At 33.4% G+C, this 24629-nt stretch overlaps 1 protein-coding gene across 1 annotated transcript in view; it reads right to left on the reverse strand.

The window, feature by feature from the left end:
• The window catches only part of DPH6 (diphthamine biosynthesis 6), a 166489-nt gene that overhangs the window by 73292 nt on the left and 68568 nt on the right, over positions 1-24629 (reverse strand). The window contains exon 4 of the mRNA XM_023514250.1: positions 1577-1650. Within this exon, the coding sequence (XP_023370018.1) occupies positions 1577-1650 (74 nt within the window). The remainder of the gene's footprint in view (positions 1-1576; positions 1651-24629) is intronic.

Here is a 24629-nt window from a genome sequence, read left to right on the forward strand (position 1 = left end):
TGGTAGCCCTATCTCCAGTATGGCTACTCATTAACCTACTTGGTTTTAACTTATTAAAAAAACACTAATCTGGAAATTAAATAATTTGACCTACCTAAAATTTTATGACAATAATATTTCTCATGTATGCCTTTAGAGTTATGTGATCCATCTTCACTTACAGATCAAAAGTGAACAAGTAAAATGTAAGGAAAATTTGCTCAAAATATACATACTTGACCTCTTCCTTATTTCCACCACCATCATACATTGTCTAGAAATTCTCAGCTCTAAAATGTGAAATTATCATATTTCTCTTCACTTATATGCTTTGCTGTGCTTTCCCTTCATGCACTTTCAAAATTCTATAAGTGCCTTAAATCCACCAAGGATTAGAGAGAAAATAAATAAAATAAAACTTAAGTTTTCAAGTCTATTAATATGTAGGTTCTTAATGAGATAGACAGCATAAATGCTTCTTTATCAAGAATATAAAACTATTACATAAATACAACCATCATATCTTATTTCCATTTATCATTTTGAGTGGGAAAATCACTTAATTTCTGATTAAGTTGTGTTTAAGAAAAATACCAGAATCCATATTTTCTTTTTTGCAAATATAATTATGCCTAAAAATCTCTACACATTATAGTATTTATCCAAGTAAAAATGAAAAATGAATTCATTCAGATGTTGTTGCCAAGTCTACATTAAATAATTATCATTTACTCTGATGATTTTTAATAGATTAATAAAGTTGACATTTTGGCTATTTGTAGCTAGAGACTAAATGTCTTACTGGTATTACAACATCCCTATGCCGTGAATAGAAGGGAGCAACAATTTAAATATTCCTTGAAAGTTAAATGGGTTTACATAAAAATTTTTCAGTCACATGAATATTTCTGGCTAAGAACTGAATTCTATGAGCCAAAGAGAAATACATTCCTTAAGCATTTTTTAAAAAATATTATGGAATTCCTTCTAATAGGACCTGATTTTTATTACAAATGATAGTTTTTTCTTTTTCTGTCTCACTGGATAGAGTGCTGTCGCATCACAGCTCACAGCAACCTCCAACTCCTGGGCTCAAGTGAGTCTCCTGCCTCTGCCTCCCTAGTAGCTGGGACCACAGGCGTCTGCCACTACGCCCGGCTATTTTTTGGTTGCAGCCATCATTGTTATTTGGCGGGCCCAGGCTGGATTCGAACCCACCACCTTAGGTGGGTTCGCCTTAGCCACTTGAGCCACAGGTGCTGAGCCTACAAATGATAGTTAAAAGAGAGTAAAAGTATATAATAAATCAAATAAAGAATTGAAGATAACACTTCCCACTAAAATCTTTGTCTGAACTTTTATTATAAATTATTTATTTTTCCTAACAGTAAGTTAAGAGTTTTCTCATGTGAGATAAGGACAGAAAAAAGTGAAAGTGTTACTTTTATTACTTAGGTAAATATATACATTTAGTTCCATAGGGCATGTAGAATATCATACCAATTTATGATTTGGATATAACTATTTATTTTTCATGTAATCACATGCTTAAAATATATATACTTTAAAAGTTAACAAATTATTGAATGTCTCTTACACATTTTCTACTCGAATTCGCTGATAGTCAGAAAGTATAGCACCTACTGATATGCCTTCTACTTCTTCTTTCTCCTGAAAATAAAGGAAAAAATATAACTTTAAAAATAAATGTATGACTCTGTATCATGCTCTGAAAATTATAAATGAACTGTGTCTCATCCTGAAATCATCCTGAGGCATAAATACAATCCACATTCAAGAAAAAAATACATATTTAAATCATCTCAGCTGAAGGATAAAGAATTATTCTTTTACTTAAAATTTAACTGTAGACTTCTTTCCATGGGGAAAGCAAAAATTTAGGCAACACTTCCAAAATGTTTTACACTTAACACTTTTAAAGACTCACTGATAGACAATGAAAACTTTGGAAAATTTTTGATTAAGGAACAATATTCTCCTAGACTGTAACTAACAAAATTAAGCAAGGGCATAAATAAGAGAACATCATAATAATATTAGAAAACGATGATTGATGGAGGAGTATTCAGAGAGCAGAGATGGTAGAGTCATTGCCTAGATAACAGCATAACACAGTAGATAAAAAATTCTGTGTGGGAAAGAAGCAATGCATTATTATCAACATAGTCACTACTGAGAACATCCAGCAGTATATCCAGCATGATCTCCCAGGAATAAGGACTAGTCTGTCCAGCATACTCAGTAATGAGCTGGAGGAGAATGTAAATTCAAGTATGATCAAGTTTGTAGATGATACAAAGGTAGGATGGATTAAAGAGAAAAGAAAGGAAGATCAATCAAGTACATGGATGAATATGGACAACTTGGGGATTTGAAAGGACAGGTCCAAGATGAGATTTAATGTAAAGAAGTATAAGACAATACACTTAGGGAAGAATAATATACAATACAGGTATAAACTAGGGAACTGTTATCTAGGAAACAGATATGAAGAAAGTGACTAGGGGATAATTACTAATAACAAACTGAATAGAACTCTGTGAACAGGCATAAAAGAAAATCCATCCCAGTATATGGATGTACTGAAGAAACCACTTTAGAGAGATGACTTCATTATTAATACTCCAGTCTCAACCAAGCTTGGAAACCTAGAAAGAAAAATAGTGTTTCACATAAAACAAAAGTAATATTTAAAGATGTACTGAAATAACCCTGTGTACCCTAAAAGGATGCCATAATAAATAAACATAAATGTACAACAAGAATTTCTTATGTCTTTGGAGATGAAGTCAGTTTAAAATTTCCTCTCTGAAATGATAGAGAAATATCTGCCCAAAGCACCCCCAAATAAAGTAATTATTTCTATCAGATAAGGTTTCAGGAAAAGAGCAATTTCCTTTACTTTTCTATTTCAGCAGCTTTGTGAGATACATTTGCTTATAACCTTTTTCTAACCTTCCTAGCCAATTTCTTTCCATAAAAGTTATTATATTCATCAGAAGAAGTCATGGCATAGTGTGCCTCATTAAATGAAAATATATAATAGATCATGGAGTAGGGAGTAGCACTATCAAAAGATCAGATTTTTAGTTATACCCCTCCATCATACAGGTATTCATAGGAAAATATGAAGTACTGAATATTATATATGTATGGTTGTGTATGTGTTTACATGAGTGTATTTCTCTACAGACCATGGAAACAAAGATCAGAGCTACTGGTGCTTGTCTTCTTAAACTACAGCAAACTGCTGTTAAATAATGATGGGCAATTATTATCCCCTTACCATGTGCTAAATGTCCTATGGTTCTCATTTAATGTTAAACACAACCCTAAAACAACCAATTTCTTCTACATTCATTCTCTGGAATTATCTTCTACTCTCATCTGTTTTATTTTTTATTGATAACAACTAACTAATCAGCTCTAGAATCAACATCTAGCTAAATTCTGACTGTTCTACATTAAGATTAAATGTAGATCATCAGTAGCATTTATTCAATAATCATAATTACTACTACCCAGTAGACATCCAGCCTTATAGTTTACTAGGTCCGTGATTTTGAATAAGTTACTTAATTTCTCTGTGTCTCAGTTTCCTCATCTGCAAAGCGAGGATAATAACAGATCTTGTTTTCTAGGGTTACTGTGAAGACTTGAGTAAAATAACCCAGGGTAATACTAGCACCTAAGAAGCATTAAGTACGTATTTTCTTCTTTCAGTATTATAATCCTCTTTATGATTTTTCTATAAATACTTACGTTATTATTCTACTGACTACTACTTTAGTTGTCCCTCAGTATTTGCAGAAGATTTCTTCCAAGACTTCCTTTGCTACACCACAATTCAAGGATGCTCAAGTCCTTTATATAAAATGGTGTAGTATTTGTGTATATCCTCCATACACGCTCCCATGTGCTCTACATCATCTCTAGATTACTTATAATACCTAATACAATGTAAATGCCATGCAAGAGTTGTTATAGTGTATTGATTTTCTTATTTGCATTTTAATTGCATTGTTATTGTAATTCTTTTTCCTTGAGCATTTTCAATCCACATGGGTGGAATCCAGAGATGTGGAACCAACAGAATATTGAGGGGTGACTGTACTGCTACTGTTGGAGGAAGTCTAGCACATTTGCTTGACAAAGCTCTTTATTCTAGGGGTTCAGCACTCTTCTTCCTCATTTTCACTTCTCCATACTAGGCTGCCTACTAACTCCATACTATAGTTGCAACAAACTTCTCCAGCATAGTGAGCCCTAAGTAATCTGGGGATAAGTAAGATGTCTGTTGATTCCTTAATTACTCTGAACATTAACTATAAACTTTGAAAAAAAAAAGCAAAGCAGACCTTTTTATACATAAAGATCTACCATCAGATCTTTATCTATAAAAGAATCCACTCTGTTGAAAAAAATATAGCTAGATTCAGGCCATGACCTTTGACCCATTATCACTTTGGGGGAAAAGCTCAGTAAATTAATAATAGTGGGAAAATGACAGCAATGGAAGTATCATCAGAGAAAAAAACCAGAATGTCTACTAGAATAAATGATATCAATATTTATCAGCATAAAGATTTACCCAAATAACAATCTTATGCTATAATTGAAGTAAAAAGGAATATGCTACAGAAAATCATTAATGTAGACTTTAGGATCCAGAAATTTGGCCAGGTTTGAACCAACTTCCCATGATAAAATTCTGCGCCCACTAAGCAACCTTCAGACTATAATTTAGGTTGCCTTGCTGCTTTCCATCCCCAAAGGGAATGGATTTGTTAATCCATCAATACATGTTTTCTTACCTGTTTGATATAAATAGTTTACGTTGTGAATTAACAAATTTGCATTCTGGATTACATATTTAGTCTTAAATCAGTTTGATTTGTTAGCCTATAATAGACTGATAACTTATTAAGATGCTGTCAAAATCAATTGACAGCAAAATCAAATTTAACAGGTAACCACAGTGCTCACCAAAGTAATATTACCAAATTTAATTAGTCATATAGCCTTCTGAAACATAATGCCATGTCATCATTCTTTAACTGTTCCACTAAATATCAAAACATACAACCAAAAATACTTTCTATGTCCATACTGTATAGCAGTTTCATAGGACGATTATATTTTTATTGTTGAAAAGTTCAGGTACCAAAATTGAGTAATAAAGAAAGTGATAGGAGATATCAATATCTTATTATTCCAGTTAAGATGGCTTTTATCAAAATTTAACAAATGCTAGCTAGGATGCAAAGAAAAGGGGAACTCATACACATTGTTGGTGATATAATGTGAACTAGTATCAGCCATTATAGATAATATTATGGAGGTACCTCAGAAAACTACAAATAGAACAACCATATGACCTAGCAATCCCATTACTGGGCATTTATCCAAAAGAAAGGAAATCAGTATATGAGAGAGTCATCTTTAGCCCCATGTGTTCTGCAGCATTATTCAAGATAGCCAAGATATGTAATCAATGTTTGAGATGATGGATATTCTAATTACTCCGATCTGATCACTATGTTACATGTATCAAAACATCACTATGTACCCCACAAATATGTACAATTATTATATGTCAACTTTTAAACAAAAAAATTAAAAATAAATAAAGTAACATAAAAGCAAAGAGCTAGATAATGTTCCACAAGGTCAACAATGACTTCCAGGCCAATTTTCACAGACATACTTAATTTTTCCAAGAAAGAAAAGAAAGGTGGTAGGGAACAATTCAGAGTTTAGAATATGAGCTAAGACAACAAAATAAAACTTTTGGCATATGGAGGACAGTAAGCAGTGTGGAGTCAAAAGCACACATCAATAAATGGAAGGAAAAGTTGTGACCAGATTGTTCAGGCACATAACCTATATCCTGAAGGCAATTAAGAGCCCATCCCTGTAAGAGTTTTGTAAAAACCAACCTTGTAGAGATGCAATTATACAATAAATCGCACCCTTTTAAAGGGTACAATTCAATGAGTTTTGAATCAATACCAGAGAAACTGGTTTCACAATCAAGATACAAACGAATCTGATTACTCCCAAAAGATTTCTTATGTTTCTTTGCAGCCCAACTCTCCCTTCACACATGGCTTAAGATAACTATTAACCTGCTATTTGCCATTATCTATTATTATCAATTTTATTAATTGCCATATGAATAATAACGTACTTTTGTTTCTAGTTTCTTCCACTTAGCATAATGATTTTGAGATTCATCCATATTGTGTGTCTATCAATAGTTCATTCCTTTTTATTCCTTTGTATCCATATATAGAAATACCACCTTTTATTTATCCATTTACCTGTTGAAGGATATCTGGGGTGTTTCCAATTTGAGGTTCTTGTAAATAAAGCCATTGTTAACTTACCTATATGTCTTTGCATGCATATATGTTTTCATTTCTCTTGGTTATTAAATATTTTAAAAAGGGAGATATGATCATATGTATATGTAGAGGATAAACTTTGTGACAGTGTAAAAAACTAGAGAGTATACAGAGAGAAGGAGGGCCTAGCCTAAAAGTATTGAAGAATATTGATAATAGGAAAAGTTCCAAAACAATTTAGAACAAAATAATAGGAGTTGGGAACAAACTGGACAAAGACAAGAAGCATACATAAAGAGGGGAATAATGATTCTAGTTTAAGTGACTGTTAACTAAGAAAGGAAATAATTATATATTTTAAAAGAAACTACTGAGTTTATTTAGCTCTGCATAAGCTGGGTTTGCTTGCTAGAAATTTCAGACTGCCCTAGCAAAATATCACAGAAATTTATTTTCTCATAGTTATGGAGGCTAGAAGTCTATGTGCAAGGTGCCAGTGTGGTCAGAGTCTCTGGAGGGCTCTCTTCCTGCCTTGTAAATTGCCCTTCTCACTGCCTGTGAGGTTCCCATCCTCATGACCTTAATCTAAACCTAATTATCTCCCAAAGGACCCATCTCCAAATACCATAACTTTGGCGGTTAGGGTGTCAATATATGAATGGGGAGGAAGCACAATTAGATCACAGCACTAATTCAGACAGATGAGACTATTAGGTACATTAATACAACTTCGGTGCTTGAGAGAATATGGAGAACTATGTGGGTATTGTTAGCACATAATTGAAGCCATAGGGGCAAACAAGAACCTCAAGAAACAGGATACAGGGTAAGCCATGTAAGGGGAGGGAGGTGAAGAAGAATTTAGGGAAGAGATTGAAAAAGAATGGTCATAATGACAGAAGAAGCAACCCAAATAATGGTACGAATGCAAATACATAGAGAATCTGATGAAAAGGAAAGGATAAAGTAACAATATTACTAATGACATTACCAAGTAAGCAGCATGTACCAAGATCTAAACTGGGTATAATGTGCATCTTATCTAAGTTATTCCTTATAACAATTCAAAATGCTATTAAACTGACTTTATATGTGAAAAAATAAGGTAATTAATCCATTCTAGTTGGCAAAGCTGGTAATAGGAATATCCTAAATTAAGGCCTATCTGCCAACCATGCCTGTGCTCTTTCTTACATACATAGTACCAGATACTATAGAAAGTTCAACAAAATTATTGTATTTTACAATTAGGATGTTAATTATGACTATGACAGAATTACCACAGAAAAAAATAAACATTTCAACAAAAAATACACATGAGTTTGGACAATTAAGTGTTGGAACTCATTAGTCACCATATGGCCAAATGGAAATACTTCAAAAATGACAGTAGTTGGGCTGGGTGTGGTGGCTCATGCCTGTAATCCCAGCACTCTGAGAGGCCGAAGAGGGTGGACTACCTAAGCTCACAGGTTCGAGACTAGCCTGAGCCAGGGGGAGATCCCTGTCTTTAAAAAAGTAGCTGGGTGTTGAGGCAGGCATCTGTACTCCCAGTTACTTGTGAGGCTGAGGCAAGAGAATCGCTTGAGCCCAACAGTTAGAGGTTGCTGTGAGCTATGACACCATGGCATTCTATCAAGGGTTAACAAAGTGAGATTCTTGTCTCAAAAAAAAAAAAAAAAGAAATGACAGTAGTGATATACAGAAATGAGGTATATGTAGCATTTTTCTAGGATGAGTTTGCAAACTAAAGTATCAGACCCCATATAACGACAGCTCTGACAGACATCCCAGAAAAAAGAGCTCCAAAATTGCTTAGGACTAACGTCAGTGTGTAGCTTCTCAGGGAGAGTACCCAGAAGGTGATCATAGTGATATTCAGCAATGAATACTGCTGTACTGTACTCTTGCTACAGCAATGAGGTGTGCAGCACTTTTTCTAGCATGAGTTCACAAAACTTAATTGCCAGACCTCATACATTGCCAAATTCTTCAAAAAATAAATTTCAGGGCAGTGCCCGTGGCTCAAAGGAGTAGGGCACCGGCCCCATAGGAGGTGGTGGGTTCAAACCCAGCCCCAGCCCCAGCCCAAACCTGCAAAATAAATAAATAAATGAATAAATTTCAGATTCTCAGAGAAATAAATATCATTAATCAATCATATTACTAAATTCATCATAATTCAGAAAATTTAGAGAGTTTAACACATGTTAAACTACATTTTTGTCATCAAGATGACCCAAAGCTAATTAAGTAGTTGTGATCAAAGAGGAAAAAAAAAATTGAAGATAATAATGTTAGTAACAGAGAAGTTAGAGACAAAGGCTGGCACAATGCTAAACCACAGGGGCTCTCAGATGCAAGTGTATACTGTTTAGCTTAGGCCATTACCACTATAAATGATGGATGTATAAGTTCAAGTCAGGAAATAAAGTCAGCAATAGCATCACTGAGTACTAGAAACAGCAGTGCATAATGTCATTAAACATTTATATTAGTTACTGCTCTCAACAATGCCCTGAGGTAGATTATCATTATCCTCCTCATTTTGTAAATAAGAGGCATTAAGAGATTCTTACAAAGTCAGCTCCGACCAAATTAGAAAAGCAGACATTACAAGCCCATTTGTTGGTTAGATCACTTTCCCCCCAGTCTTTGTCAATGTGAAACACACCTATCTGCAAGGCTGCTGGGAAGCTACAGGCTGCTATCTGACCTATGTCAACAATTGTCACAATTGAGAGGCCATTTCCTAAAGTAAACACATACAAATTAAAAAACATACAGTTTCATTATTGCCACTATTGCCACACCTACCTCTAGGCAAGGGACACTCAGATCAAGAATTTATTTAGAAAGAGCCAATATATTAACACAATGTCTAAAAACCTTGGACTGAAAACAGATGATCAATTATGAATCTTAGAATACATTTTAAATTGTTAATGTGAAAGAAAAGTCACAGCAATCTCTTAAGTTTCTCCACTGATGCTAACAAAGATTGTATAGCAAACAGTTGATTTTTATAAAACTGGGAGTATCTGCGTGCATGTACAAACATAAATATTTATATATTTATATGTGTATAAGTATGTGTATGTATGTACATGTATAAAGAAAGCTCAGCCTTTACTCTTTTAAAGAAAGTAAGAGAAATTCTTAGTTGTGATGAGTTTTGTTTGGTTTTGTTTAGGAAAAAAAGACCAAGCCTTCTGGAAGAATACGTGCATACTGCTAAGAGTGTTGAGGACTCAGGAGAGTGGCATTGGGTGAAAATTGAGAGGACAGGTAGCAATTTCTACTTTTTGCTTTATATACCCTTATGTTTCCTAAAACTTTTTACCAAGAATACACATGTGTAGTAGGAAATTTCTAAGAATTTACATTGAAAAAGGAAAAAGGAATAGGCTTCTTTAAAGAACCATTAAGTTCTACATAGAAGGAAAGCTATATTTCTCCCCCCAAATTCCAGCATCTAAATATCCTAGATATTTAGGTAGAACACTTTTAAATGAATTCTCCATAAGTTTGCAATCCGACCAGCAGTGTAAAAGTGTCCCCTTCTCTGCACATTGATGCTAGCATCTGCAGATTTGGGACTTTGTGATGTGGGCTAATCTTTCTGGAGATAGGTGGTATCTGAGTGGTTTTGATTTACATTTCTTTGATGACGAGCATTTTTTCATACATTTGTTGGCCAATCATCTGTCATCTTACAGAATTTTCTGTTCATGTCTCTTGTCCACTTATAAATGAGGTTTTTTGGTCTTTTCTTATTGATCTATTTGAGTTCTCTGTAGATTCTAATTATCAGCCCTTCGTTGGATTCGTAACACGCAAAAATCTTCTCCTTCTAAAGGCTGTTTGCTTTAGTTGTACTCTTAGCTGTAGAGAAGGTTTCTAGCTATTAGAATGTTTATTGTAGTTCAATTCACAATTGTCAAGATGTGGAAACAGCCCAAATGCCCATAAGAAAATAAGGAGACTTTATATCTTTTATGTTTACCTAGATGGAGTTGAAACACATTCTTCTAAGTATCTCAAGAATGGAAAAAAAAATCCAATGTACTCAATACTAATATGAATTCAATATATAGAAAAGTATAAGCCCACATGAATGATAAAACACAAATATAGTCAAGCAAAGGGAAGGGGGACGGAGGGAGGAGGGAAGGGCCATTGGAGGGATGTCACCTAGTGTGCACAACGTTAAGCTTGTTCAGCATGTCCCTTGGATGAAGGGCTCAACTAACTTGCACCTCATCTTAGAACTGAAAACAATGTAACTTAAAAATACGGACCCTCATATTCATTTGAAATTCAAAAAAAATTACATAAACCAGAATATGCAGCTTCCTTCCACTCAAAAATCTTCCATTGGCTTCCCACCCTACCTAAGAGTAAAATCCAAGCTCCTCATGGATAGTATTACCATCTATTACCACACTGCTAGTTCACTCCGTTAATCCATACTAGAGTGCTTACTGCTCCTCAAATACCCACGCTTGTTTCTGTCTCAGATTCTCTGGGTTTGTCTTTTCCTGTGCCCACCTCACACATCTCTTAGAATTTATGTGGCTCATTCTCTCACTTCTTTTAGTCTCTGCTCATGTATCTCAGAAGTCTCTGAATTCTCTTTCCAATACAGTCCTTCTACCCCTTCACTGTCACTCTTTATTTCCTTGCCTTGATTTCTCCTTCTAACATGACCTAAAGTTACATCACATATTTACTTATTTACTTTTTAAATGTTTGCTTTCATCTCTTTGAGCGTAGATACTTGGTTCTGTTCTCTAGAAAAGTACTTGGACAATATTTGATAAGTATTATTAGTATTATTTTTTAAGACAGAATCCCTCACTCTCTTGTCCTGGGTAGAATGATTTGGCGTCATAGCTCATAACAACCTCAAACTCTTGGGCTCAAGCAAACTTCTTGCCTCGGCCTCCAGAGTAGCTGGGACTACAGGAGCCTGCCACAATGCCCAGTTAGCTTTTTTCTATTTTTCTAGTAGTGATCGGGCCTTGCTCTTGCTCACACTGGTCTCGAACTTCTGAGCCGAAGCAATTTACCCACCTCAGCCTCCCAAAGTGAATTACAGGCATGAGCCACCACACCCAGTAGATAAATATTAATAATTGAATAAAATTGACTGTGTATAACAATAGTATTTCTATGCTTCAGCAATCACCTGAAACAAAACTAAGGCAATAAATAAAAATAAAGGCTGGGCACAGTGGCTCACATCAGAAATCCTAGCATGCCAGGAGGCCAAGGTGGGTAGATTGCCTGAACTCAGGAGTTGGAGACCAGCCTGAGCAATAGTGAGACCTTGTCTCTACTAAAAATAGAAAAACTAGCCAGGCATGGTGGAAGACAACTGCAGTCCCAGCTACTCTTGGGGCTGAGGCAAGGGGATTGCTTGAGCTCAAGAGTTTGAGGTTGTCGTGAGCTATGATGATGCCACGGCTCTCTCTCCACCCAGAGCAACAGAGTGAGACTCTGTCTTAAAAAAACAAACAAACAAATAAATAAATAAACAAATAAAAATGCCATTTTATAACTCACATGACAAAGGGGTAGTATCTCTGATTTTCAAATCAATAAGGAACAAGTTAATACACCAATAGTAAAAATGTGAAAAAGCTATTAATAGGCACTTTTTAAAAGAATAAATAAAAATGACTAATTGTAACTTCATTAGAGAAGCAAAGGAAATACAAGCTAACTTTAGACACTTTTTGTCAAACAAATATATCTGTTACATACTGTGTATGTAAAATTTGATTAGCCTTCAAAGTTGGTGAGGGTATAGAGAACTACGCAATCTCTGATACCACTGATACAGATATTCCCAGTGCATCCTTTCTGAAAAACAGTTTTACAATGTTTCACGAACTTTTATTATGTACTCTTAGGCTTAGCAATTTCAAATTTATATCCAGAAATATAGACTATAAAAATGATTACAAATGTAATAGTTGATGTATATGAATATTCACCATATTTATATTTTGTATATAATTGAAACAAAATTAGAATAGCCAAAATTCCAAATAATAGAATTCAGAAGAAAGAAAACAAAGCATCATTAAAAACCATATTTTTAAAGGATATGTACAATAAGTAACTACTTATAAGGTTAAGTGGAAAAAATGTACAAAGTATATACTAAAATAGATTTTTTTTTTTTGAAATTTCCATGGGCATAAACAGAGGACCAGAAATAAACCAAATTGTAATAATGCTTATTTCTGTATAGCAGTATTTTAATATGCTATTTTACTTTCAACATTTTACTTTCTCAAAGGATTTTACATGTGTATTACTTTCTTAATCAGGGGAAAATTTATTATAATACATTTATGAATATAGGTATTTATCTCAGCCCATTGTGTTGGTAAACTGTCAAAGAAAATTATTCTTGTATTTATCAAACAATAATTTAAAAAATCTTACCGTGTAACAGTCCTGTAACAAGAAGGGTAAAATATATTTCAAAATGGTATAGTTGATATTCTTAAAAAATTAAAATCTAGTGGCAAGAGATACAGAGAAATAAACATGGGGGAAAAAGGTAAAATATGTGACCTATGCCTGTCTGTAAAGAGAATACTGGATCACAAGGGAGGGAATTCTTGCCTCAAGAATGACATTAGGAAATAGTTATTTTAAAAAAATTATACCCTAAATACTAAATAATCAGAAATGTTAATCCTTTGTCCTTTTAGACTATAAGAGAGTTGATGCATAATAGATAACGACTTCTACTACTGCCTTCCTACAATGTCCTTAATATACCATTTATATACAAAATCTAGCAAATATTTTTCAAAAAAATAAATCTGGCTCTAAAAAATATATAATTTATCTGCCAACAAATCTACACAATCCTAATTGTTGGTTTCCACCATTGATTGTGTGATTGAATCTTCCATATTAAGCAATTGATTAATAACAGGGTCCAAAATGCTATTAGTATAAGGTGACCAGACAGACGTTCCGCTTTTGGCGAGACAGTACTGATTTTTAACAATTTGTCCTGCATCCTGTGGTGTTTTAAAAAAGTCCCGATTTTTGGAAAGAATGCAGGCAGAAGAATGGGAAGGGAATATACGGTTTTCAGCTGCCACGTGGCTACTTTGCCAGGATATGAGTTTTATATTATTTTTGTTAATTTTATAATGTTAAATTTTAATAATAACAAATAATTGTTGAGAACTGATTATCAAGAACTGCTTATCAAAGTTTGCATTGTTGATCAGTTGTTTGACCACCATTGTTTGGACTTAATGAACAGTGGCATTTTTTTGCATTGGCAATGACGAAAACATTTTGTAACTGTCTCTCAGAAGATATACATCATACTGCGTGCTAGTGCTAGTTAAATAAGTGATGTCAACAAATCAGCTATTCAGATAATTTAGGTAAGTTATTTATTTATTTCATGAATTTAGCAGACAGTACTCGTATTATTTATATTTTACAGTGGCGGCAAAAAGTCTAGTGCTGCCTTTGAAAGTGACACTTATGACTTATGAGGTATCATTATTAAAAAAATATATTGATAAGGAAAGGTTAACTCTTGGGCATCAGCAAAAATCACAATAGAGAACAAATGGTTAGAAATATTTCATCATTTTGAAACAAACCATGTTCCATACAATAATGCACTAAAAATTGTAGGATATGCGCTGTCCTTACCAGGAACTAATGCTGCAACTGAATGTGTTTTTTCTATGGTAAATAAAATGGACATTAGAAAAATCACAAGTGTTGAGACTTTGAAAGTCTTTTATGTGTGAAATATAATTTAACAAATTCTTGTGAAAAATTTCATGACCTTTTAAACAACGACAGCAATCTACTAAAAAAAATTCACTCAAATGAGAAATATGCCAAAGAATAGAATAATACTATACATAATTTTTTTAATGTACTATTTTATATACAATAATTCTGAAACTGACACTTAGAATTTGCAAGTAATATATTTAGGCATCCAAGTAAAAATTTTGCTTTATTTGTTAAATAAATGTTTGGTTTTCTTAGCATTATCAATATAAAAAATTTCTAAAATGGGAAATGATTACCAACTGGAGTTCTCACATCAAACAGTGAGCTGATGACAAAGTATTAGGTCACTAATTTGTTAGGCATTGTTATCTCTCATTATAGGCTTTCTCAATTAAATGGGGGGATGTTGTTAAGGCTGAAAATTAAATGACAAAGAAACTATAGTAGAAGACCATAATAATTTGTCAGTTATTTCAACAGTAACAATGTATTATTTTGCTTTTGAGTCTACATCTTAGTTGCAACAGTATGAAGTCATCCTAGACCAAATTCAAATTCAACCTACACATGAAACTAAACAAAACTGTAGAACTACAGTTATTTTATTTTTCTTTCTTAGTTTCTGAAGAAATTCTTCTTGCTAAAACAAAACAAAAAATTAAGTAGCATTTTGAGGACTTTTATGAAATGCTTTAACAATAGCAACAAAATAAATAAAGGATTAAGTTGTTTAATCCTAGTTAGGAGGATAGAGCAATATTCAAGAAGTATTTATTCTTAAACAGCCTAGTTTGGTAGCAAGTGTTTAATCTATTTAGAGGCTTTTCTGAACTCACTTTCAAAGCTGTTCTCTTTGATTAGCTTGCGATGATAACTTTGAAAATGCAATTTACATAAACAAGGCTATAATATTCTAAAACCTACACATTAATACTACCAAGAGCAAATAATTTACATAAAGTCCTGTTTACAATAATAAGACCACACTGAAATATATAGATATGCATTGCTTACCAGTGAAACGTTTTGAGCAATGTGTCATTCTGTAATTTCACCATGGTGTGAACAAGGCTGTACTTACATAAACCTAGATGGGGATAGCCCACCTAAGCCATATGGTATAGCCTGTTGCTCCTACTCCACAAATTCATACAGCTTGTTCTATAATGAATACTTTAGGCAATTATAAAACCATCATTAAGTATCTATAACTAAACATAAATAAAGATTAGAAAAAGTATAGTAAAAATACAGTATAGAAGATAAAAAGCAGTACAGTATAGGGTAGTTTTCATGAATGGAGCTTGTAGGACTCTAGGTGAGTCAGTGAGTGGTGAGGGAATGTGAAGGCTTAGGACATTTTTATGAACTACTGTAAACTTTATAAGCACTGGACACCCAGTCTATGCTAAATTCATAAAAAATTTCTTCAATAATAAATTAATTTAATTTAACTGTAACATATTTTTACTTTATAAACTTTTAAATTTTTCTAACTTTTTGACTCTTTTGTAATAACCTGTAGGCTAAAATACAAACATCTTTTACAGCTCTACAAAATTATCTTTTTTTTTTTTTGCAGTTTTCAGCTTGGGCTGGGTTTGAACTTACCACCTCTGGCATAGGGGGCCGGTGTCCTACTCCTTTGAGCCACAGGCATTGTCCCTCATTTTTCTTCATATCCTTATTCTATAAAATTTTTCTGTTTTAAATTTTTAAGATTTAATTTTAAAACTGTTTTGTTAATAACAAAGATACATACACACATTAGACTAGGCACCTAAAGGGTCAAGATCATGAATGTAACTATCATCTGCCACCACCCAGTCTTGTCCCACTGGACGGTCTGCAGGGGGAATAACAGTCATTGAGCTGTCACTTCCTATGACAGTTCCTTCCTTCTTGAAAACCTCCTGAAAGACCTGCTTGAGGCTGTTCAACAGCTAAATATTTTTTTGTAAGTAAAAGTGCAATCTAAAATAAAGACAAAATGTCAACATAGGTGTATTTATGCCAGCATCACCACAAACGTTGAGTAAAGCATTGTGCTAGGACATTAAAATGACGATGACATCACTAGGCGATGGGATTTTTCTGCTCCATTATAATGTTATAGGACCACCATAATAAATGTGGTCCATCATTGACCGAAACACCATTAAACAGCACATGACTATCTACATAAACATCACTCATATTTCATAAAACTCAATTCTTTGAAGAACTCCCCACTGGCTATGAGGAAGTCTATTATTCAAACTTTATCCTGCTTCCTCATTTACTCTTCTCTAACCTGAATTTATCTGAAAACTAACTACAAAGTACCGTGCTTAACACCTGACATTGTGCATTATCTCATTTGATTACCCTAACAATTCTTCAAGGGACCTTTTATTATCTTCATTTTACTGATGAGAAAACTGAGGTCAAGAAAGGATATGCAATTTGCCCAAGGCCACTCAGTTACAAATGAAAGAGATAGAATCAAAAGCTTGATACAATTATGATTAATAAAAATTAAGAAAAAAACAGAATCTAAAAAAAATAGTCTGTGCTCAGAACTATCACTGAGCTATTTAGCTTAAGTGATCCATTGACTGTCCACTTCTGCCTTACAGTGCTTCCTCAATGTTCTTAAGCTAAGTGTCTGCCTGGCTGAAACCCTTCAGTAGTCATATCTCACCCAAAACAAGGTAGATCCCTAGTTACCTCTCTATCCTCATTTACTACTCTTCTTCTCACTCCACTGTAGGGGCAAGGTGATCTCTGAGGAACTAAAGCTTGAACAAAGTCATGAAGAATCAGACCTGTCCTGTGGGACAAAATCTGTTACCCCAATAAATAGGATTATCAGAGGTTGTGGGGCAAGTAACAGAAAAAGCTAAAGAGGAAAAAGAAAACTAGTAGGAATGAAGAAAAGCTTATTAAGGCTGGTGAAAATGGGGCAAGTTAGCAGAAGATGAGAATAAAATGTGGGGCAGGAGGAAGGAGGAGGAAGAAAAGGAAAGGGGGAAAAAAGGAAGAGAAGGAATAGGATCAACGGAGCCATCACTGTTCTCTCCACTTCTAATTTCTTATCCCTTTAATTCACACAACTAGTAGATTTATCTTCCTAATACCTATCCCTAGTTGACCGAACATACTAATTTCTTATTTCCATGCCTTTGTTCTTATTCTTTCCATTTGAATTTGTCTACCCATTTTCTGCCCTCCATTTCCACCTGTGGTAGTCATACTCATTCCTCCCAACCCAGGAAGCCACAGTTGATTCCACTTATCAGAAGCAATCTCTCCCTTCTCTAAACCCTTCACATCTCTTACTCTACACATTTTCTGAGGCACTTAACATGTATTTTATCTATGTGTCCCAGGTCCTATTAGATCCTATTAGCATATATATAGCACTCAGCATAGTGCCTTATAGTCAATCATCAAAAAAGTACATGAGAAGAATTCAGTCATTTGTATGTATCTTATAGTAATAAATGTAAAGAGATGGTCTTTATTTTTAATTTATTATCTAACAATACTAAAGTTGTACTTTAGCTGTAATATATCATAATTGCTCCCATAAATAACCACTACACTCCAGCCAGGAAAACATGATAAGACCCTATTTTAACTAAATAAATAAGTAAATAAATAAATGTTTATAAGTTTAGCACTTTGGACTATATTAGTCAGGGTCCAACAAGAAAAACAGAAAACAGAACTTGAGAGTACGGGGAACTGATTACACAGGTGGCAGAACTGAGAAGCCAAATAAATCACAGCGAGGGAACTCAGGGATAAGCAACAGCAAAAGAGTTACCATTGTAGGCTAAACAGACAAAGAGAGGAGCTGACCAGAGCCTGGGACCCAACTGCCCTGGTGGAAGGAAGTCAAACCTCAGTGGACCTGTCAACAGGAGGCTGGAGCACGAGGCAAGCCAGCAGCAGCAGAGCCTCCACCTAACAGACTAAGAGGGAAGAGCCAGGGGTTTCCCCTTCTCTTGCCCTCCAATCTTTCTAGGGCCTCCAGCTGGCCAAATCCAGGACAAAGCCAGCTAATGTATATGGACATCTAAGCCCACTAAAGCCCCTTAGGATGCCAGACAGTACCTGGAAGGGTCAAAGAATGATATGCAGGCATAAAGCTGGCAAGATTAGCATAATGACCTAATAGCACATAAGCATTTAAGAAAATTAAAAAGTAAAATAGAAAGGGAAAAAAGGCAGACAGAACAGAAAGAAAATAAACAAAAACTATTAACCAAGTAAAAAGTATAAAAATCAGCAAAAGACAAATCTCAGCAGATTTTTTTTTTTTTCCACTCAGAGAGTTAGTCAACAAATATTTGAGTTGCTATTGCTCTGCATTCCAGATAGAACAGGTAGACATCATCCCTACCTTCATGGCACTCACAAGCTAGCAAAGGCTTTTTAGAATACAACAATCTTAACAGATAAAATGTAGCAATATTGTCATAAAAGTTGATGGGTTCTAGTATCACCCTATAACGAGTTAAGAACTGAGGGCTCCCAGTTGTATTCTAAATTTCCTTTCTTTTGATTCTTTTAGGTATAAATTTAGAAAATGATACAAGAAGCTTCACTGACTATGCTCAATGTGGAAACTTAGGAGGAGAAATAAATATTTAAGGTATTCAGTTTCCAATGACAGAATACTTTGCTAGGAGCCAAGGACAGCAAGAGAATCCATGTTTATATATCATAACATAATAATAATAATAATAAATGCCACATAGATAACTCAACAGGAATCATCTCATTTTTATGTGAAGCCTTTAACAATCCTGGAAAACAACAACAAAAAGTCATAATGCCAGCATTAAAAATGAAGCAAGTGCTGTGATTTGCCTAAATTCACCAAATAGATCAAAGGCATCATTCAGAAAAATAATTAGGTCTCACATCATCTACTTTAGATGTTCCTTTCATTAAGGGAATAAAAATAAAAACCTAAATCATAAATAACACAATCATATAAAAATATATGAAGCTTCATTCTCTTTATAAACATAAATAGCTCCTATTTTATTTATTTATTTATTTATTTATAGACAAAGTCTCACTATGTTGCCCTTGGTAGAGTGCCATGGCATCACAGCTCACAGCAACCTGAAACTCTTGGGCTTAAGTGATTCTCTTGCTTCAGCCTCCCTAATAGCTGGGACTACAGCCACCCACCAAAATGCCCAGCTATTTTTTTGTTGCAGTTGTCATTGTTGTTTAGCTGGCCAGGGCTGGGTTTGAACTGGCCAGCCTTGGTGTATGTGTCAGGCACCTGACACACTGAGCTACTGGCACTGCCCATAAATATCTCTTTAAAAAACTGCTTAACTGTCTCAGTAATTAAGAAATCATTAATTCATCAAAACTCAGACTATTCTTTTCACAAAACATTAAAAGTTTGAAAATAAGAATATACAATAGGACACTTACCTGCAAGGCTTTAACTAAGATTATGGCAATAGCTACTAAAATAACAAATACATATTCCCTTGGATCTAGAAATCTACCTAAAAACTTATAAATAAATTCACATACATAAAATATTCACCACAATATTCATGGTAATAACAAAAGATTGGAGACCACCTAAAAGTTCATCAATAGATAGTAGTTAAATAAATTTTATATATAATATATATAAAAATAATATTTTTATATTCTTTTGCCAATGGCAAAATCCTCTAAATCTCTGCCTTAAGCAAATTGGCAGGAACCTTATTTCTAAACCAAGTTAATTTTTTCCCTCTCTGAGAGAAAGGAAAATTCAAGGAAAAATTCCAATTAGCCCTGATCTACATTTTATTGCCTGAAGTACTGTTACAATGATGGAGTCACCCGGTTTCAAAATTCTAGCAAAATGTTGCTACATAAACATATGGAACTGCACAAAAGAGAAGCAAATACTGAGACCAGTTATATTCTTTACTCTTTTTTGGTCTTGACAAACTCAAATTAAAAAACACCAACAGCCATAACTGTACAAGTTTCAGGCAAACTATATGTTCCAGAATTCTTTTAGGGTTAACATGCCCACAGCCTGCACATGGTTAAGTTAATTAAGTCAAAACATGGATCTATTTGCCAATTTTCTTAGTAGATCATCTTTTAGCTATTCATTTTAGCATTCAGGAGAAGAAAGAAAGCTGACTACTAGCCAAATTGTTTCTTTCAAAGCATATTTGAACACTATTTTAAGTGTAAAAAATTAAAACGAGGAATTTTTAAATGTTTGTCATCGATAAGCCAGCATTACCTTTAATAACTATGGACTCCATGACTGCATTAAAAAGTAGTAAGTATATGAGATGTCTTCATTAATAAAAGCTTTGCTATCAAGAGTTGGATTATAAAGTCCAGTCTTATGAAGGGAGTAGGCCACTGCCCTTCATGCTTTCTGAAAACTATCACCACTGGGAAATAATAAAAAAAATTAAAAAAAATCTTTCTAAAAAAGCTTAAACAGCTACAGCCATTCATGGTTCAAGCTTCACCCTTGCATTTGGATGATGATGCACTGCCCCACTGCAGAAAGAGTAAAGCATATTTAATATAAATACACAATGGGTATAAAATGGTCTAAAATGGTTCTGGACACTAAATATTAAGTATTACATTGATTAGAAAGAGGATGAAGAACAAAATTAAACAAAACATGAAGATGGTCTTCTATAGGTCTTCTTTCCATGTATCAAACTGCATACATGTAGGAGATCAGTGATATGATTTTCTAGTTTAATGGTCACATATCAACTGTAGAAATAAACGCAAAGATCAGAAATGATTTCCAAAGTTGTAGAGATCAATGTTTATTCAGCTTCTCTGAACTATCTCAACAATCTAAACTAGAAATCATAAAAGAGGAGAACCTAATCAGAGCGATTATTCCCACGCTGCTGAGGTCTTTCCAGATGGAGTGTTGACTAAGATGACCAACCAACCATCTGGTGACAATTAAAAAAATTGCTATGCTATTATTAACACATTGTTTAAGATGAATTATGTATTTCTTTGGTCAAGCCCTTAATATTTGGTGGTGGATTACAGAACAGCAACTTTTCTGATGCAGCTGTTAAAAAAACTGAGAAGTCTGATGTTGCTTTGAGGCAGTTTGTATTCTGCTAGAGTTATAGAGGGTGTCCTAGGAGTTATCATACATGGGGAAAATGAAAAATTATAGTTAAATGTATCGGTATTTACAAAGTATTTATTACAAAATTTTGTAAAATATTTGCACATTACTCTCTATGTCTTGGCTAGTTCTTTCCACACACACACAAAGTCTTCTTTGCCACTCATGGTGACACGGTCCAAGATGTTTGCCGTCATAATTTTTCCTATGTATAGCAACTTTTGGGATACCCTGTATTATGCTAACATTTTTGTATTATTAATTTCTATAATATAAAGCACCAGAGGGACCTGAAATTAATATAAAAAGAATAGATAAAAAAGTCAGTGAAGAAACATTAGATTAAAATAATCTGATAAAAAGAATAGATAAAAAAAGTCAGTCAAGAAGAAAGATTAGAATGGTAGAGCAAACATAACAATACTAGTATTATAAACAAAAAAATTAAACTGGAAAGAAGACTAAAAAGTGATATAAGCCAGTCTCTACCCTCAAGAAGCTTACATGCAGCTGAGAAAAGGTTCATAAATATAATATTAATATTATATACAAAACAGTAAATGAATAAAAGTTTTTACAAAATAAAACATCAAGGCTGCTATGAATAGCTGCCTACAAGGTTAGAGAAAAAGCAAATGGGAAAGATTCTGGAAAAGAGAAGGCTTACTAGTTTTTAATGTAAAACTTTAAAAATTTATAGTTATTTTAACTTCTCTGGATCTCAGTTCCCTCACTAGTAATTAAGAGATTTAGACTTCTTTGAGTGTCTATTATTCAGATACTGAGCTTTGAGATCAATAAATGTGGTCATCCCTAACCTGAGAGTGATGGAATAACAGATGAGCTTAGAAGAAGGTATGTTTTAACTGGGTCCTGTTCCATTAAATCAAATAAATGAAACATACTCTTATTTTTTATAAAGCAGGTTATCAAAATATTAGTATAAATAAAAGCTAAGAATGACTCTCAATTCCAAAACAGTAATTTAAAACACAATTTTAAAAATGTGAATGTTTTAAGTCTACAAAAAAGCCCAATAATCCTGTTTTTCCTTCTTAACCATGGTTTATTGCTACTACACTATTTCCAAAGTACAGAAAAAAACTAAACAAAACAAAACTACAGTGAAACTTCATGATAACAAAGTCATCAAGATCTATTCTATGGTATTATTTAGAGGTTAAATTTCCTCATAATAAGGTCCTCTGATTAATCAGAAAAAAGATGATCTGACCTTAGATTGAATTTCACCTACCCGTAACAATACTTAGTACAAATTCCAGTGCATTTATTTAATCTTCAAATATTCATCAAAGACAAAGTTATAGAATATTAAATGTTAAGAAAAATAGGTAGCAAAAAACTGTATAGATTTTCAGTTAATAAAATTTTACATTTTTATAATATTTTCTTTCCATGGAAACTATTAAAATTATCTCCTATAAAAATGAATACTTTCAAATACATGAGACTTTCAAAAACAAAACAAAAGCAAATACGTCTGTGAAATGTGGCAGACATTTAACAGTAGTATACTTTATTATATCTATAAAGATAGGACTTGTTAATTATGGGTTTTATTTTTCAGATAAGCTAAAATGATTATATTATTTTTCATACCCAATGCATATCATTAATAAAAATGGGGGGGTGAACCCTGGAGGTTTACCACTTGATTAAAATGTACAATTATACAATAACTATATATCAAAGTATAACATTTATTGTCTGAATTACATAAAATTTTAAATAAATCACTTTCTAGATTATTGCTGTTGTTTTGTTATGGAATCTTTGAGGGAGGTAGGTTTTCTCTTTAATATTAACATGGAGTTACTGTGCTTTGTTATGTAGCATGAAATATTTTTCAAAGTAAAAATGAATTATATTAAAGTGGTAAGAGCAATATAACAAACACAGGTACTGCAAAGGCATCAGTGTACTCCATCAACCCAGCATTCATTGGTTAGAGTGGTGCCATCATACACATGGATAGAAGTGATGCATTGGTTCCTGATAGATGTATTACTTTTACAGGTCAGACAAGTATAATATTTCATAAACCTATAGTACATAGTGATTTCATTCATTTGGAGATTTCATTTCCCCGTCACGGTCTAAAATAAGTTCTTCTAAACATTTATAGTGATTTCATTTTCTATTTCTAAAATGCTTTTACTAGCCAACTAACCAATTATTTAAATTGATGTGACTACATGGATTTTCTTCAGTTTCACATTCTCACTTCTTATCCAGCCATCTTAGGGTTCAGCAAAAAGAAAATTAGTGATAATGCTTTCAATTTAATTAGTATATTACATGCACTATAATTATTAGTGGGAAATGCTATAATAATGAATGTAAAAGTTAGCAGTAAATTACCTTGTAGCTATTATCAATTTCCCAAGCTACTGCTCCTTAAGATAACCCTCTCCCTATGGTCCTTCCGGTAATTTTTCTTTGCCTGATAAACATGATGATTAAATAGCACACAGAGCAAACCTTTGATACTTTTTAAATTAAATCCATGCCCAGCCTAAGGGCTGTGTCTGATTTCAACTAAATGTGTCAGTTAATCAGATAAAAAATTATCAGTAACTCAAAGAAACAGCAGCCTTAGGCTTCATCAGTGCCAGGGAAAGCTGAACAAAATAAGACATTCAGACAATATCACATTATGTGTAAAGGTTACTGATAAGCCTATAACTAAACAGCTTACCACTGTAACAATATCTGGAAAGAAACGCTGTAGTCAAAATTCAAATTATGTTTAAGTTTTTAAAGAAAAAAATAATTTAAAGAGAAAGCTAGGATTATTTTATGCACACACACATATACACACATACACTTACATAAATAAACCTATATAAAGATAGCAAAAAAAGGCTGAGGACTTGGGAAGCAGAATTCTTAAAACTACACTTCAGTGAGGTTTTATTGAAAAGACCCTATTATTTATAAGTATCAATGCTACTTCTACTAGATAATTCAACAATTATATTTAATGACTCATTAAGAGAAGATATGTATGAATTCAAGATGAGATATCACAGTTCTAGCTAGTACCACAAACAAACTCTATATAATTTCATAATTTAAAAAATCTAAAGGATTCTAGAAGTATAGTAAAACTCTAAATTAAGAGAGCTGATCATTTTTAACCTATGACATGAATAACAACAGTCATTTGCAATATTACTAACTAAAGTAATACATATTATAAAGGGCCTGATTATTTTAATAAAAATATTTAAAAGTTCCTATACTTATTAGAGAGGATAGAAAATCCTTAAACTTTCACAGCATATTATGATTTTCAAAGCATTCTCAGATACCTAATT

This window comes from Otolemur garnettii, unplaced genomic scaffold, assembly GCF_000181295.1.
Source record: "Otolemur garnettii isolate 467f Iridium unplaced genomic scaffold, OtoGar3 scaffold00050, whole genome shotgun sequence".
Classification (NCBI taxonomy): domain Eukaryota; kingdom Metazoa; phylum Chordata; class Mammalia; order Primates; family Galagidae; genus Otolemur; species Otolemur garnettii.